At 40.3% G+C, this 17,395-nt stretch overlaps 3 protein-coding genes across 5 annotated transcripts in view; all 3 read left to right on the top strand.

The window, feature by feature from the left end:
- Window positions 1–17,395, top strand: part of LOC128630122 (NACHT, LRR and PYD domains-containing protein 12) — a 462,144-nt gene that overhangs the window by 298,992 nt on the left and 145,757 nt on the right. The gene's annotated exons all lie outside the window — the stretch shown is intronic.
- LOC128630147 (histone H1-like) lies at window positions 5,076–6,358 on the top strand. The gene has a single exon (XM_053678760.1). The coding sequence runs from the start codon at window positions 5,430–5,432 to the stop codon at window positions 6,018–6,020; it is 591 nt and encodes a 196-aa protein (XP_053534735.1). The 5' UTR covers window positions 5,076–5,429; the 3' UTR covers window positions 6,021–6,358.
- Window positions 7,268–8,425, top strand: LOC128630152 (histone H3). The gene has a single exon (XM_053678774.1). The coding sequence runs from the start codon at window positions 7,662–7,664 to the stop codon at window positions 8,070–8,072; it is 411 nt and encodes a 136-aa protein (XP_053534749.1). The 5' UTR covers window positions 7,268–7,661; the 3' UTR covers window positions 8,073–8,425.

Raw genomic sequence — 17,395 nt, 5'->3', positions numbered from 1 at the left:
GTGCATATGCTTTCCTTGTGAGTGACACTTTTTAAGAATAAGTTGAGGGTTTGAGACAATGTAGCTAATTTCGACCTTCAAGAGTCCATTATATCGTGCATTTGCGAGAGCTGATAAAGCAAGGCCTGATAGTTGTGTTTGCATTCCTTTCTGTGGTGCTTGTAAGTTAGTGAAGTACTTGTGTGGTAGAATGTGGACTGGCTTCAAAGTGAACACAGACATTGGTGCTGATCTGCTGAATGCTGGGCCTACTAATAAAGGCTTGTGCTGCTATGTGTGACCTGTAGTTGCAGTGGACGTAGGACTGTAGTATATACGGGCCTCGAGTCCAAGGACGTGCTCAAAAGGAACGTCTTGTGTTTGAAACAGTAATGTCAATGTTGTACAAACACAGATAGCTTTTTCTAACCTCCTTACGCTGACGAGTGTTTGGCTGTATGCTTTACTATGTATGTTTTACCCAAAGTTCCTGACTATTGTGTTGTACTACTACTACTACTACTACTACTACTGCTGCTACTAATGGAACCAAAACATTAGTACTGATAATACTGATAATGTTTTGTATCTGTGTGTGTGCATTTAGACAGAGAGAGATAGAATGGGGAAGAAGAAGACGTTAGCAGGTGAAAAGCAGTGCCTAGTGATTGTTTTCGAAAAAGAGAGCTATTGTGTGACCGTTGGCGTAAGGCCCGCCTCCTCGCCTGTTCTCAACTAGGTCCTGTCGAGTGTGGATAAATAGGTGGGCGCTGCTCGAGAACGTCTATTGAGTGGTTTGACTTCGAGAGCAGCATCATGTCTGGCAGAGGCAAGGGTGGTAAAGGACTCGGCAAAGGAGGCGCTAAGCGTCACCGCAAGGTACTTCGCGATAACATCCAGGGGATCACCAAGCCGGCTATTCGCCGTCTGGCTCGCCGTGGTGGTGTAAAGCGTATTTCTGGTCTGATCTATGAAGAGACTCGCGGTGTGCTGAAAGTGTTTCTGGAGAACGTGATCCGCGACGCCGTCACCTACACCGAGCATGCCAAGAGAAAGACCGTGACCGCCATGGATGTGGTGTACGCCCTGAAACGCCAGGGACGCACCCTGTACGGCTTCGGCGGTTAAACGCTCTAACACTGAACGATGCGAACACAACGGCTCTTTTAAGAGCCACCCACATGTCTAGAAAAAGAGCTGTTTCTTTTATGAAGCATAAGGCATCAAACGCTGTACAGGAGTAGCGTAAGTGGTAGATCTATTTGTATTTTTTGTAATAAATTACGTATATGCAGTGTTCAATATTATAAACTATAAATCAATATAATATATCAACATTATAAAACGATTTAAAAGATGATTTTAGTAGAAACTCACTTCTATATTTCTCTCTCTCATACACACGCACACATGCATATATAATATAAAACGGTTTTTTCGCAAGTCAATTGTTTTTTCATAGTGCACGTTGTCCTGAAAGTACAAGGGCGGGAAGAGAAACGAGGAGGACGAGGAGGAGGTATGGAAGGAGGGAGGAAGCAGAGTGCAGTAGGAGGCACCATGCAGGAAGAGGTATCGAATTTTGGCCAATCAAAAAAAGGTGTCTTGTCTGTTCGTCATTAACATGTGGATCTGTAAATAGAGCGGGCGCGAGGCGGGCGCCAGTCATTTACTGTTCGTTTATTCGAGAAGTAGCATCATGCCCGATCCAGCCAAGACCGCGCCCAAGAAGGGATCAAAGAAAGCCGTGACCAAGACGGCCGGCAAAGGAGGCAAGAAGCGCAGAAAGTCCAGGAAGGAGAGCTACGCCATCTACGTGTACAAGGTCTTGAAGCAGGTGCACCCTGATACCGGCATCTCATCCAAGGCCATGGGCATCATGAACTCCTTCGTGAATGATATTTTTGAGCGCATCGCCGGTGAGTCTTCTCGTCTGGCTCATTACAACAAGCGTTCCACTATCACCTCCAGGGAGATCCAGACCGCCGTGCGCCTGTTGCTTCCCGGCGAGCTGGCCAAGCACGCCGTGTCCGAGGGCACAAAGGCCGTCACCAAGTACACCAGCTCCAAGTGAAGCGCGTTACCGCCGTCTTCATCAACCCAACGGCTCTTTTAAGAGCCACCCACGTTTCATACAAAGAGTAATTTCCTCTCTTTCGCTTTCTCTCTCGCTGTGTGTGTGTGTGTGTGTGTGAGAGAGGGAGGGGGACTTCTGAAGCGCTGCACTCCCGCGGATGTTCAGGCTTTTGGGTAATTCTAGCAATCTGCTAAATGCAGAGATGAGTAAATCTAAACAGGGTTGTAGCACGGTTTCGGGGGTTGTATAATCTGAGCAATGCAAAATGGGATTTTAGCAGCACAAAGTTATTCGTATTAAGATTGTAGCAACAGTTGAAAACCATTTTCAATAAACCATTGAAATGAAACCATTTTCAATAGTTGAAAATGGTTTTCTACTAGCACATAATCATTCTACATCAGGGGTGCCCAAACTTTTTCCTGTGAAGGGCCAAAAATCAAACTTGATTGAGGGCTGTGGGCCAAAAATAAATGTTGCATTATACCAAACTGTATTATATTAAAATTAAAGTTACCATGGTTCTCTATCATTTCATAATATTTACAAATAAATAAATTAATAGAAAACATTAGTCTGTATCTGCTTCACTAATGCAGTTTTATTTTCAGAGTTCTATAGTTCAATGAAACTTATAGTATAATTAAAACATAGAACCAATCCCATTTATAATACATGTTCAATACCTCACAACTATTCAAGCTATAAGCAATACAGCCACATGCCTGCAATATCAGTGACCTCTACTGAGACACATGAAGCTGGTCCTTATTTTTCAAATGTTTTTCCAAATTGGGATGCAGTGGACTTACTGTCAAAGTCAGGATATTATGGTGGTGTGAGTCAGTTACTTTGCATCTCAGTTTACACTTGTTTAAGTTCATCAGACTGAAAGTCTGTTCACAGTGGTAGGTACTACCAGACAGAGACAGCATCACTTGTGCCTGTTTGCCCATCTGTACCTGTTTGCTGGGACACATTTGTAGAGGTCTGTCAAGGGAAGGGACCTGAACTTGTGTTTGAGTTCTGAATCACACTGAAGCTCAATTGGTTCCATCTGTAGATCATCACTGACTGTGTCCACACTGATGGTGAAGGGTTGAACAAACCACTCAAAGTCAGAAGCATTGTGTCTGAAGTCCTCAAAGCAACTGTCAAACTCCTGGAAAAGGTTGCTGAGAACGGCATCATACTCAGGTACCTTCTCTCATCATGCCTGCCTCTCTAAAACAGGGGAAATGGGCTAAATTTCCTGGATGTGGAGATGAGAGAGAGAGAGGAACAGTGTGAGACGGGGAGTGAAAGAAGAGAGAGGGAGGAAAATAGAATAAATAACTGACAAAACAAGGGAATTAAATCAGGATAATTTAAGAGAACTTTGACACAAAATTTATCAGCTTGATTAACAAAAAAACCCAAAGCTGACACCACTGGATATAAATGCTAACTAAATATAAATATTAATAATAACAATAACTGCACATAAAACTATGGTGAATATTATAATTGTGAATGTTAGCTGCTGAGAGATGTCTTCTGAGCAGCAGTAGTTTTTGTTTGAAGGCTCTGACGTGATAAAAAAGCTGGGTGATAATCTGGTCTTTTCCCTGGAGCTGAACATTTAAAACATTGAGCAGCTCTGTGACGTCCACCGGGAAAGCCAGGTCAGAAAACCATTTCTTATCCATGGGCTCTTGAATCCTACCAATCTTGCTTTCCTGAAAAGCTCTGATCTCATCACGCAGATCAAAAAATCTCCTGAAAACTTTTCCTCTGCTCAGCCATCTAACCTCCTGGTGGTACAACACATCACCATATTGCACATCCATCTCATCCAACAGGACCTTGAACTGCAGGTGAGAGAGCACCTCGGAGCGTATATCATTCACAATTTTGACGACGTCACGCATCACATCCACAAGCCCGATGGATTGGGCACATAGCTGTTCTTGATGTAAAATACAGGAAATCTGATAGCTGGCCCGTGTGGCACTTTCTTGAGCTGATGAAGGACGTAGCAGCACACTCTGCTCAGATCGAAGTTTAGCAAGCAGCTCGTTAGCCTTCTGTTTTATGCCTCGCCGCTGTCCTTTGAGAAAGCTGAAGAAGGTTTTGTTTCATAATGACGGATTTTGTACTCTTCCAAAACAGCAACTGACTGCTTGCAAACTAGACACACTGCCTTTGAGTTGATTTCAGTAAATAAAAAGTCAACTTGCCAAATCTTTTTAAATTTCCTCTTGTCTGTGTGCCAGTGCCTGGATCTCTCCATTATTACCTGTTTGTTGACTGTCGCAATGCATGCTGGCCTTGAAGTATGCATGTACATTAAATAAAATTCTAATTCTTATTCTCTACATTTAATTTCAATTTTCATTTTTTGTAGCTCAATAATAATAATAAAAAAAATGTTAAATTAGAAATGAAGATCAGCATCAATTAAATTTCCCCCTCCCCCCTTCTCACATATGGCATGGCGGGCCAAATCAAGTCACCACGGGCCAACTTTGGCCCACAGGCCGAAGTTTGGGCATCTCTGTTCTAACTGTTGTAGTAGCACTTAGTCATTTGAACTAATGTCACAGTAGCACGTAATCGTTCGAACTAAGGTTCGAGAAGCGCATAATAATTCTAAATACTGCTGTAGTAGCACCTAGTCATTCGAACTAATGTGACATTAGCACAAAGTCATTCAAAAGAGTGTTCTAGTAGCACACAGACATTGAAAAGAATGTTCTAGCAGCATGAAATACAACACACACACACACACACACACACACACACACACACACACACACACACAAACAAGGCTATAGCGGAGCCTATAGTCACGCGTGCTGTGCTTTACACGGCCCCCAACGCGCTCTGCTTCCGATACTACACACACCACTCGACAGCTGCAAAGACATCAGGCTCGTTCCCAAGGCTCCTCTTTAACTCGGCCCAGAACGCATACGACGGCCGTGCCTGCTTTTCGCCCGTTTTTACACACCACAATCGCACCAAATGCGCAGCCCGCCGGCTTGAGTACAACGCGCGCCGCGCCTTTTCATGTGCGCTGCGCGAGACTGTTGCTCTCTAGCCGGCCAGGCCGGGCCACGGGGGAAACGAGAAAGCCCGTCTTCGCTCAGCGTGTGCTTCAACGTTTTGAATCTCGTTTTGCGAGTGGGATTTTCACCGAGAAATGCCATGAGAAAACACATCTGAGCGCGCGCCGCGTCCGTGCATTCATTCAGCGGCGCCCGAGTTGAGTCTACACCGCTCTCATATCTGTTTTTAAGACCAGCCCCCGGCCGCGGGGAGGGAGGATCATCCTGTGTTACACACTAACGTACAGTGTACGACTCGTGTATTCTACGTAGTTCCAAGAGAGATGGCAGAAGTCGCACCCGCTCCCGCCGCCGCGCCGGCCAAAGCGCCCAAGAAGAAAGCAGCTTCGAGAGCAAAAAAAGCCGGCCCTAGCATCGGCGAGCTGATCGTCAAAGCCGTTTCCTCGTCTAAGGAGAGGAGCGGCGTGTCTCTCGCTGCTCTGAAGAAAGCGCTGGCTGCCGGCGGATATGATGTGGAGAAGAACAACTCCCGCGTCAAGATCGCCGTTAAGGGTCTCGTGACTAAAGGCACTCTGGTGCAGACCAAAGGGACCGGCGCGTCTGGCTCTTTCAAGCTGAACAAGAAGCAGACCGAAGCCAAGAAGCCCGTGAAGAAAGCCGCGCCCAAAGCGAAAAAGCCCGCCGCCACTAAGAAGCCCAAGAAGGTAGCGGCCAAGAAACCCGCCGCCGCGGCCAAGAAGGCGAAGAAGCCCGCTGCCGCCGCAAAGAAAGCCACCAAGAGCCCGAAGAAGGCGAAAAAGCCCGCGACCCCTAAAAAGGCAGCCAAGAGCCCCAAGAAAGCGAAAGCTGTCAAGCCCAAGACCGCAAAGCCTAAAGCGGCAAAGGCGAAGAAGGCAGCACCCAAAAAGAAGTAAAGACGTTTGTTTCTTTCATGCTTTTGTTCCTTAAACGGCTCTTTTAAGAGCCACCCATATTTTCCTTTAAAGAGCAACATTTTCAGTCAAGCTTTATGTAATCAAAGCAATACACGTTAGAAACATTCAATAGTATGGATACACATATCTACTACATATCATGTACACATAGCCACAAGGTGATACTGATTTTAGTACAGTAGGATAGAATCCTGATCGTGATTCCTAAACATCATTCCTGATCTCCAAAACGATCACAGAATATGTAGGATAACATATTGATACATAATAAATCAATGTTAATGATAAGAATAAATAAATTCAGTATATAGTTGTTACTTCGTGCTTTTGTATGAATATTCCCTTCTGTATGTTTTCATTCGCGCGCGCTCTCTCTCTCTCTCTCTCTCTCACACACACACACACACACACAAGCACAAACAGGGGTGGGAGGGGTGACGCTGGAATTCGACGGCCTGTTTTTGATTGGCTAATCTGCCATTGCGTTCTTAGCGAATAAGAGAGTGGTCGTTTTGTCTATATCACGGAGAGCTCGGGGTGTAACGTTTATTTCGGAGTTGTTAGAACAGATTTGAGCATCAAGATGAGTGGCAGAGGAAAAACCGGCGGAAAAGCTAGAGCTAAGGCTAAGACTCGTTCATCCAGGGCTGGACTTCAGTTCCCCGTGGGACGTGTGCACAGGCTTCTGCGTAAAGGCAACTATGCCGAGCGCGTCGGTGCCGGCGCTCCGGTCTACCTGGCCGCAGTGTTGGAGTATCTGACCGCTGAGATCCTGGAGTTGGCCGGTAACGCCGCCCGTGATAACAAGAAGACTCGTATCATTCCCCGCCACTTGCAGCTCGCCGTGCGTAACGACGAGGAACTGAACAAACTGCTCGGTGGAGTGACCATCGCTCAGGGTGGTGTGCTGCCCAACATTCAGGCTGTGCTTCTGCCTAAAAAGACCGAGAAGGCCGTCAAGACTAAGTAAACTCGTCCACTGCTGCTTTGTCAGTACCCAAAGGCTCTTTTAAGAGCCACCATCTTTGCTTCAAAAGTGCAATTTTACACCCGTTTTTCTACTGAAAGTGCACTAGAAAGTCAGCACGTTTGAAATGAAAACAGAAGCGTTATACTTTGCTAATAATTATGTGATAACGTTAAGTAGTAGTAGTAATAATGGTGGTAGTTAGCGTGTTGTCTAAATGAAATCTGAGGGGTGAAATTGTGCACTTTTAAGACAGCATATTTATAAATAAAAAGGACGATAATTTTGTAGTCATGATTTGATACCATATTTAAGTAATGACTATAAGAACAATAGCAGTTAGCGTGCTGGTTAAATGAAGTCTGAGGAGTGAAAATGGTTTGTGACGGCGTTGTGTGTGTTCCTAATGAACAAAGCATTTGTATTAGAGAGCGCGCCAATAGAATAGAATTGTGGCGGGCGTCTTGTGTTTCGAACGGTGGCAGAGAAGACGGTCCAATAGTCAACAGGTGACGTAAAACGTTCTATCGAATAGCAGACGAGCGCGTTCGAGACGCCCAATCAGCGCAGGGCGGCGTTATGGCTTAAAAAGGCCGCGTTCGCGCGCGCAGTTTATTCTGTTTTTCTATCCGCGAAGTGCAGAGTTTGACGCTATGGCAAGAACCAAGCAGACCGCCCGTAAGTCCACCGGTGGCAAGGCGCCAAGGAAGCAGCTCGCCACTAAGGCTGCCCGCAAGAGCGCGCCGGCTACCGGCGGCGTGAAGAAGCCTCATCGTTACAGGCCCGGTACCGTGGCTCTGAGGGAGATCCGTCGTTATCAGAAGTCTACTGAGCTGCTCATCCGCAAGCTGCCCTTCCAGCGCCTGGTGAGAGAAATCGCTCAGGACTTCAAGACCGACTTGCGTTTCCAGAGCTCGGCCGTCATGGCCCTGCAGGAAGCGAGCGAGGCATACCTGGTCGGTCTGTTCGAGGACACCAACCTGTGCGCTATCCACGCCAAGAGAGTGACCATCATGCCCAAGGATATTCAGCTGGCCCGCCGTATTCGCGGAGAACGCGCTTAAACCACAACTCTGTTTAATATACACAAAGGCTCTTTTAAGAGCCACTTCCTCGTCTCAGAAAACAGCAAATTTTCTTTCTTGGGCAGTTTAAGTATTAGAACGTGGTACAGGGAGAAGGAACAGTAATAATAATGTGTGTATATATGTATGTGTGTGTAAATGAAGTGCGCGGCTTTCTATTTTTATCCACATTAGAAAGGTTGGTTATTCATTTTGCATTTTCATGACAAGTATAGACATGAGTATTACGTAATGTTTGTTTTTATAGATGAGCCGTTAATTGTGGTTATGTCCGAACAATACAATGCACAGTAATGAGCTGTGTCTGTAAAATAGCTCAAACCTACCTTCTGTTTCGGGCAGCGTTTGTGCTGGATGGAGCTTGACTGCCCCGTGTGTCCAAACTCGGGAACGGCAATTTTCTAGAAGCGGATTTCTGGGCAAGAGCTATTACATCATACATACATTTCATCCATCATCCCTTTTGTCCCGTCCATGATAATTGTTTTTGTAATTTAATAATTGTAGACATGACATGATCATTGAAATCTTCCCTATTTGTGGATACACACTCTCTCTCTCTCTCTCTCTCTCTCTCTCTCTCTCTCTCTCTCTCTATATATATATATATATATATATATATATATATATATATATATATATATATATATATATATGTATATATATATATATATATATATATATATGTGTGTGTGTGTGTGTGTGTGTGTGTGTGTGCGCGCTGTATTAAATAACATTTAATATGTTTGTTTAAAACGAGTTAGAAGACGGTTTTAGTAGAAACATATTTCTATATTTATTACATATAATACTTCTATATTTCTCTCTCTCTCATACACACTATATATATATATATATATATATATATATATATATATTTATATATATATATATATATATATATATATATATATATATATATATATATATATATATATATACACACACACACACAGTATCTCACAAAAGTGAGTACACCCTCGCATTTTTGGAAATATTTGATTATATCTTTTCATGTGACAACACTGAAGAAATGACACTTTGCTACGGTGGAAAGTAGTGAGTGTACAGCTTGTTAGCTCTTTGAATAACTGTTCTTTTATTACTGTGACACTGTCTAAATGTACATTTTGGACTCTCAGAAAGATGGCACCCATTCACGTGCATTCTATTGACTCACAGAACTTGAATTTCCTTTGAAAATTCTTTGTGTTCAGATGAAGAAAGAAAGTCACATAAGAACTTTCTTTTTTGGTTGAAATATTCCTTTGATGAAGTTGTCCAGTAATACATAAAGAATGATGTGAACTGGCGTTATTTTGGACATATTGAATTAAGGTTTGTTGTGTTTCCTAGTTATGATTATAGCACATTTTTCATCACAGTGTCTGAATGTGCCAAGGACCACATTTCAGGGATTTCGTCATTGCACGTTGTAATTGGTGTATTTTGTATTTTTAATCTAGTTTTTAGCGTTGCTGGGTTTTTTTTCTAGTCATCCACCAGTATTGAAGGCCATCTCAGTGCCAGGGAGGGCCTCCAGCCGTATCTACTACCATTAGGAAGGATCAAGGGCAGGATTGACAAATTCTACGTGGTAGTGGATAAGCACCTCATCACTTGCACAGGAACCAGCTCCTTGAGTGCTATAGATGAACTCTTCAAAGTCCACTATGTGTTCAACCTGTGATATGAGGAAGCCCTTGTTAACATCTTTACCTTCCTGCAGACTACGATCTACAACATTGATGTTGGTCTTACAAGTGAGTCTCCCAGAGTAAAGGAATTGCATGCAAAGCTTTTGAACTAGGTTAAATGTTAGTACATTTACATTTATTCACTTAGCAGATGCTTTTATCCAAAGCGACTTACAAATGAGATGCATGCAAAGCCACGAGAGTCACGTACAGTTTCTATCCTTCGTTAAAGTTTAAGTTATTATGTGCACAGCGTGGCTGTAGCCGACAGTATGTGACTTGGGTGAACTTGTAAAAGCCCGGAGTTTGAAGTTCTACATGCCTTTTGATCTACAGGGTCCAAATGGGTCAGATGAATATATTCACTATGAGGTGAATATATTGCACCTCAATTCATGCTGGTTTGTTACATCTAAGATACTGTGTTGAAAATAAAAGTTCAACCTTATACAGCAACTGATGTGTTATCTGTTCTTTTACTGACGAGTACACACATTTTAAAGGTCTGCATTTTTAGGCAGACAGGGTGTAGATCACATTTAATTACACTAGTGTAGAAAATAACTCATTAGGTTGAGCTTTTGACACATTTAGTGTAGATTCAACACTTTCTTAGTGTAAATGGAGCCTGTGAGGAGTAAAAAAACTACACCAATTGTGCTAACAGTGAACACTTACAGTGCTTGTTCAACACTATGAGAGTGTAGGAAAAAAACAATACTGAAAGTGTAAATTGAACTCTATTTAGTGTGGACCTATATAAACTCTTGATAAGTGTTAATTTTAACACTGTGAGTGTAAAAATAACACTAAAATTTGCAGTGTACAATCAGAAATGATTGGGGAAAGGGGAAAGGTGGAGGGGGTAGAAACTTTTATAAGAAATGATGTGAGATATAATCAATAAAGGGAAAGAACACGAATCTGTGGTAGTCAAACTACGGACAGGAAAAGACAGTATAACGATATTCAACTTTTACAATCCCCGTAATAGACAGAGCACCGATACACCAAATGCAGTATGTGGGTTGAAGGGAAATTAGTACGGTGTGGGGATTTTAACTCACACACACAGCACAATACAGGGGAGTAAGAATACAGATATAAATGAATCAGTGATCGAGGAATTTATAGATGATAAAAATTTGGTATGTGTTAATGACGGGAAGGACACGTGGTGTAGTTCACATAATGCAGAAAGCGCTATCGATCTGACAATAACGTCAACTGAAATTGGAGGTTCAACACATGGGAGGGTTTAGACCATTCGACAGTAGGTACCGAGAACGCCAAGGTGGAAGTTAGAGAAAGCCGACCAGCAGATGTTCCAAACGTAGAGCGGACTGAAATGTGTGGGATTAGCGAATAAGGATATAACAGATGTCGAAGAAACGAACGGAAAAGTGACCACGGCCATTATACGACCAGATGAAGAAACAATGTCAAAAAAGATAGGAAGTAAACGAAGAAAGAGCGTGCCACGGTGGGATGAGAGCTGTACTGTAGCAATTAAAAAGAGAAATAAAGCTTTTAGGAAACTCGAAGCTCACCGTACACAGGAAACTTTGATTAACTATAAAATGGCGCAAGCAGTAGGTAAGAAAACAATCAGATCAGCAAAACGTGTATATTGGAGACAATTCTGCAATAAAATTGGAAGAGAAACCCAGCTATCGGACATATGGAGAACAATTAGGAAAATGAGTGGAATAAGAAACAGTGTGTAAATACCAGTGTTAAATAGCAACAATAAAAATGCAATTAGCAATGCAGAAAAAAAAACAACATTTGGTAAAAACTTTTGTGAAGCTCCACAGTACTGAAAACCTATCCTCAACAGCCAAGCAGTGTAGAGATCAGACACTTGCCCAAAATCCAGGGATAGTAGAAAGAAGGACTTGCCATTTACTCTATTTGAGTTCAAAAGAGTTATATCAAACGCACGGCAAACGACATCAGGGAAATACAGTACATGCTATAGCATGTTAGGCCACATGAGAGACATCATGCTTGGTGTATTATTAAGACTGTTCAATATGGTATGGAATACAGGAAAAATCCCACTAACACGGAAACGGTTCCAATACTCAAACCCGGCAAATACAGTCAGATCCGTCAAGTTACAGATCCACAGTGTTAACGTCACAGGGAAAACTACGGAGAGGATGATAACAGATAGATTAGATCACTATATAGAAAGTAAAGTTCTTCTCTCACCGTATCAGTCAGGATTTTGTAAAGGGAGGGGGAGAATGGTAGAATCCATTTTATGCCTAGACCCAGAAGTTAGGAAAGCTCAAACTAACAAAGAAAGTGTCACCTCTGTATTTTTCAATGTCGAAAATATGTACGATACCCTTGGGAAGGATGGACTTCTTATTAAACTTGACGAATTAGGAATAAACGGAAAGATATATATATAATTGGGTATTAGACTTCCTGAACAGAAGGCCAATAGAAGTTAGAGTAGGTGCAGAGTACTCAAATAGATATGCAGCAGAAAATTTTACCCCACAAGGCAGTGTATGTAGCCCGATACTGTTTAATATTATGATTAAAGACATTTTATCAGGTAAAAATATAGGTAAGTCGCTTTATGCAGCTGACGAGGTTAGGGGTTGGGATATAGAATATGTAAGAAAGAAAATGCAACACGCAATAGGGAAAGTAGAACAGTGGGCAAATGAATAGGGTTTTAAACTATCAATTTCAAAATCACAAGGTATATGTTTTTCTAAACGTCATAAAACAGCACCATTGAAACTGCACAGGCAAGATCTTGAACAGGTCAAGGCTGTGAGATTTTTAGGAGAGCTTTTTGATTAGAAGTTTACCTGGGTCAGCATATTGATAAAATTAAGAACAAATGTAAAAAGATGAATAATGTTCTGAGACCGGGGAGCAAGTAGGGCATCGCTCATAAATATCTATCAGGCTCTTACAAGAGTTGTCTTTGATTACGGTCGCCTAATGTATCTTAAAAATCTTAAAAAGCTTGACGTGGAACAGACGCAAGAACTCTGGATCTGTACTAGAGCATTTAAATCATCACCAGTGACTGCGTTACAGGTCGAGACAGGAGAGATGCTGTGATTTATATTGGATAAATCTATGAGGGCATAGCAGGGTGTACACCAAGAATGCCCAGAGTTTTATAGGACTAACTTCTTTAAGAGTTTGGGATGGGTAAGAAATGTAAAGGCACAAAATGCAGGCCTCAGCCAGCTACAAGAAAGCCCCATTGAGGTGAACTGTACCACCCTGGAAATTCATAAAACCATCTGTAGATACAAGATTACAATAAATATTAAAAGAGGAATCTAAAATAGCACCACAGTGGATAATACTTCAAAAATATATGGACCATTATCAGAATAAATGACTTGTATATACAGATGGCTCAATACTGGCCGCAGTGTGGCTTTGTTCATTCCTCGTGAAGTAGCAGTCAAAAAAAGAGCGACCGATCATTTATCAGTACACCGTAGAACTATCAGGAGTCCTATTGTCACTGCAGCGGTCGGAAAAAAATAATCAGAACTAAGATGTCGCTATAGCTTCTGACAGTCTATCTGCACTATCACATATACAGTCTGGGAAAACATCATGTAGACAAGACCTTGGTTAACAAATATTTTATCTGCTTCTCATACTCCATGGTAGGGAGCTGAATGTTTCCTTCTTTTGGGTTCCTGCACATGTAGGGGTGGAAGAAAATGAAACTGTGGATGTACTGGCAAAAAGATCGATAAAGCATGAAACAGTTGATATACAAGTACCATTAAGTAGAGCAGATGTTAAAACCATTATAAAGGGACACATAAAATACGGCAGGAATACCGGGACATATGTATGAGGCAAGGCAGGAACCCAAAGGAAGAGATGATAATTATGTGTCTTAGAATAGTTCATGCTGGCTTAAATCTAACATTACACAGAATAGGTAAACACCAAAGAACTTATATATATATATATATATATATATATATATATATATATATATATATATATATATATATAGTCCTAAATTAATAATAAAAACTCACTTTCACTGCACCTTGTGGTTTCTGTTCCTCGGTGTCTTTAGACATGTTTTTACTTTTGATCATAATGTTTGAATTAGACATTACAGATCTTACTCGCGCTACACTCTGTATCAGCGCGTCTACACCGCGCGTGACCAGCAACGTGTCCTCGTTACTAACATGTCACTTCCAACAGAATTTACACTGCAAGTGTGCAGGTACAGCATATAATGACAAACTTAAATTAAACTAAACCTTTTGAACAGCTTGCACCAGTTTCCCCTGCCCATTACACACAGTGGAGCATTTTGGATATAAACATAAGTTCAATTCAATTCAATTTTATTTGTATAGTGCTTTTTACAATAGACATTGTCTCAAAGCAGCTTTACAGAAACATCAACACGGTATACAGATATTAAAGGTGCGAATTTATCCCAACTGAGCAAGCCACTGAGTGGCGACGGTGGCAAGGAAAAACTCCCTAAGATGTTTTAAGAGGAAGAAACCTTGAGAGGAACCCGACTCAGAAGGGAACCCATCCTCATCTGGGTAACAACAGTTAGTGTGAAAAAGTTCATTATGGATTCATATGAAGTCTGTATGGCGTTAGGAGCAGCCGTAATCACACGAGTCGAAATTCATGTTAGATGCTCTGTTGTCATCGATAGCAAAGTAAGCAGGATAATTGTTAGTGTAAAGAAGATTGTACTGCTATTCCTCCTAAGGCCACATCGACTGGAGGGGAGAAGAGAACATATTTATTCATTCATTTATCTTACACAAAATTTTATTTTCATTAATAGTTTGTTTACGTACACACACACACACACACATGCACACGCACACGCACGCACACAGTCGGGGCCAAAAGTCTGAGAGCACTAGTGGAAAATGTTTCTATTTTGCATTTTTTTATTATTTAATTTTAGAATTTTAATTCGAAAATTGTATTATTGACTACAACTTCAATACAAAATTAATAAATAAAAAAGTACAATCTTTAAAATATTTACAAGAGATTCAGAGTTTCTTAATGTTTACAGTTGCAGAATTTAAATATATATATATATATATATATATATATATATATATATATATATATATATATATATATATATATATATATATATATATATATATCCAAAATATTAAACATTTACTTTCTTTGTTTAAAATATTAATAAATTCTAAAACCAATTTATTTCAAAATGTAAGAGAAAAAAAATCCAGATTTTCAATGTGGTCTCAGACATTTGTGTGTGTGTGTGTGTGTGTGTGTGTGTGTGTGTGTGTATTTCTGTATTCTACTATACTGTCTTCTTACCTTGCTGATGGGGTCAGAATCGACTGCAATGAGAAAATGCATATCCCTGTGCAAAAAATATACATTATAGGAACATTTGATAGGTTGTGTTTTTAATCTATAAAAGGTATTGTCTTTTTAAATGATGACAATTTACAAGTGATATTAAATCAATCATAGTGTACTGTAAAACGAGATTTTTAAAAATACTTGAAATCTGTTTGATACTTGAAATCAGAATTTCTTATCTTCTTCGACATAGATCAGAAAGTCATTTCTTTGACCCTTTAAACTCTGAGCTGTCCACTTGGTGTATCACTAAATGGTTATTTAGTTTATTTAAAAGGCAAATGCACTTTGTGTTCTTCAAATGCAAATAAGTTTGACTCAAACGACAGTCTACAGAAAAGTTTAAAAAAACATGAAGCAAAAAGCTTCCATTTACATTTTATACATACATAAATATATACATATATAATATAGGTATAGGTTTTATCCAGCCAGATAACTGATTTATGAATCAATGTCTGATTCATAAAAACTGTTGTACAAATGTGTGACGCAAAAGCAAAAATGTCAGGCTAAAACTGATGTGACGGATCATCCAGCATTCCCTTTAGTCATCTGATGATGCATTTATTATTGATTCTCCTTCAAACATTGTTTAATTGGCTTTCAGAGTTAAGAAGTTTTCATTTTTGGCAATGAGACACAGAATCATTACTGTGACAAAACATTAATAACTTCTCCATCTGAACTGTTAAAATGTGCAGATTCATTGTATTTCAATATGAAACTGTTCTCAAAAAATAATATTAGACACCAGGATAATATTCATTAATAATAGCACCTAATATTCATTAGCATTGAATTTATTAAAACACTGTGCCATTCTATCACACACCTTTGAATCATGTTAATTTAAATACTATAGTTATAGCACCTGTCAGTGCCAACATCCCCACAAGATTTCATAATGTAATGGGTTTACATTAATACTACATGAATTGATCACGCTCACTTTATATAATTCAATCTTGTAATTAGAAACTTGTGTAAATTAAGCTTAGCATAAGCAGTGAAATCGTGTTTTGATGAGAAATTTAATATTTCTTTGTAAACTATAAATCATATTTTTTCTCAAATCTAGTCTACCGCATGTTCCATGTTTTGTTGAGACATTGTAATTGTAAAGTGACATTGTTTATGAGTAAGGAGCTATATAAATTACACTTATTATTATTATTATTATTATTATTATTATTATTATTATTAATAATAATAATAATAATAATAATAATACTAATAATAATAATAATGTATTTTTTTATTTATGATATATTTTAACTGTTGAAGCATATGTAATTAAACGGTGATTTCAGTGGTGGTAACACTGTATACAGTGCCTTGAATCCACTTTCAGGTGTTTTGGAGTTCTTAATGATCTGTTTTAGGAAAAATAGTATTTTGAATACATTTTGCATTAGGCTACTCAAAGCAGCTGGAGTGCCGATCTTATTTGCTTCTGCAGGATGTGTTTGAAAAAGAACTTAACTAATTCGTGTGGCAGCTGCGCAATGCATAAAATCATGCAGATACAGGTAAGTATTTCAGTAAGCTTCAGTTAATGTTCACACCAAACATCAGAATCTCAGTGATCTCAGTGATGATGGTATGAATGTTGGTGCCAGATGAGCTGGTTTGAGAATTTTAGAGGCTGATCTGGGATTTTCACAGACAGCAATCTCTTGAGTTTACACAGAATGGTGGAGAAAAACAAACACCTTGTTGATGACAGAGGACAGAGGAGAATGGACAGACTGGTTCGAGCTGACAGAAAGGCTATGGTAATGATAATTCTTTACAAGTGTGAAGAGCAGAAAACCCTCTTGCAACATACAATACGTCTAACCAAATGAGGTGGATAAGCTACAATCATATTAGGTTCCACTCCTGTCTGTGAGCCAAGAACAGGAACCTGAGGCTAGAGTGGGCGTGGACTCACTGGAACTGGACAGTTGAAGCATGGAAAAACATTGCCTGATTTGATGAATCTTGATTTCTGTTGTGACATGTAGATGATAGGGTCAGACATTGGCATCAGCAGCATGAACCTGCCTTGTGTCAACAGTCCAGACTGCTGCTGGTGGTATAACGGTGTGTAGAATGTTTTCTTTCTATTATGTGATCCTATGTGAACCTTTGCTTTCAGCAGATGGTGTGAACCCCTTGGTCAGAAATAACCGAAACTAAACATTTTCCCTGTTTTTACTG

This window comes from Ictalurus punctatus, unplaced genomic scaffold (assembly GCF_001660625.3).
Source record: "Ictalurus punctatus breed USDA103 unplaced genomic scaffold, Coco_2.0 Super-Scaffold_100046, whole genome shotgun sequence".
NCBI lineage: Eukaryota > Metazoa > Chordata > Actinopteri > Siluriformes > Ictaluridae > Ictalurus > Ictalurus punctatus.
Note: the sequence above shows the minus strand (reverse complement) of the source record. Positions and strands in the feature narration are given on the sequence as shown.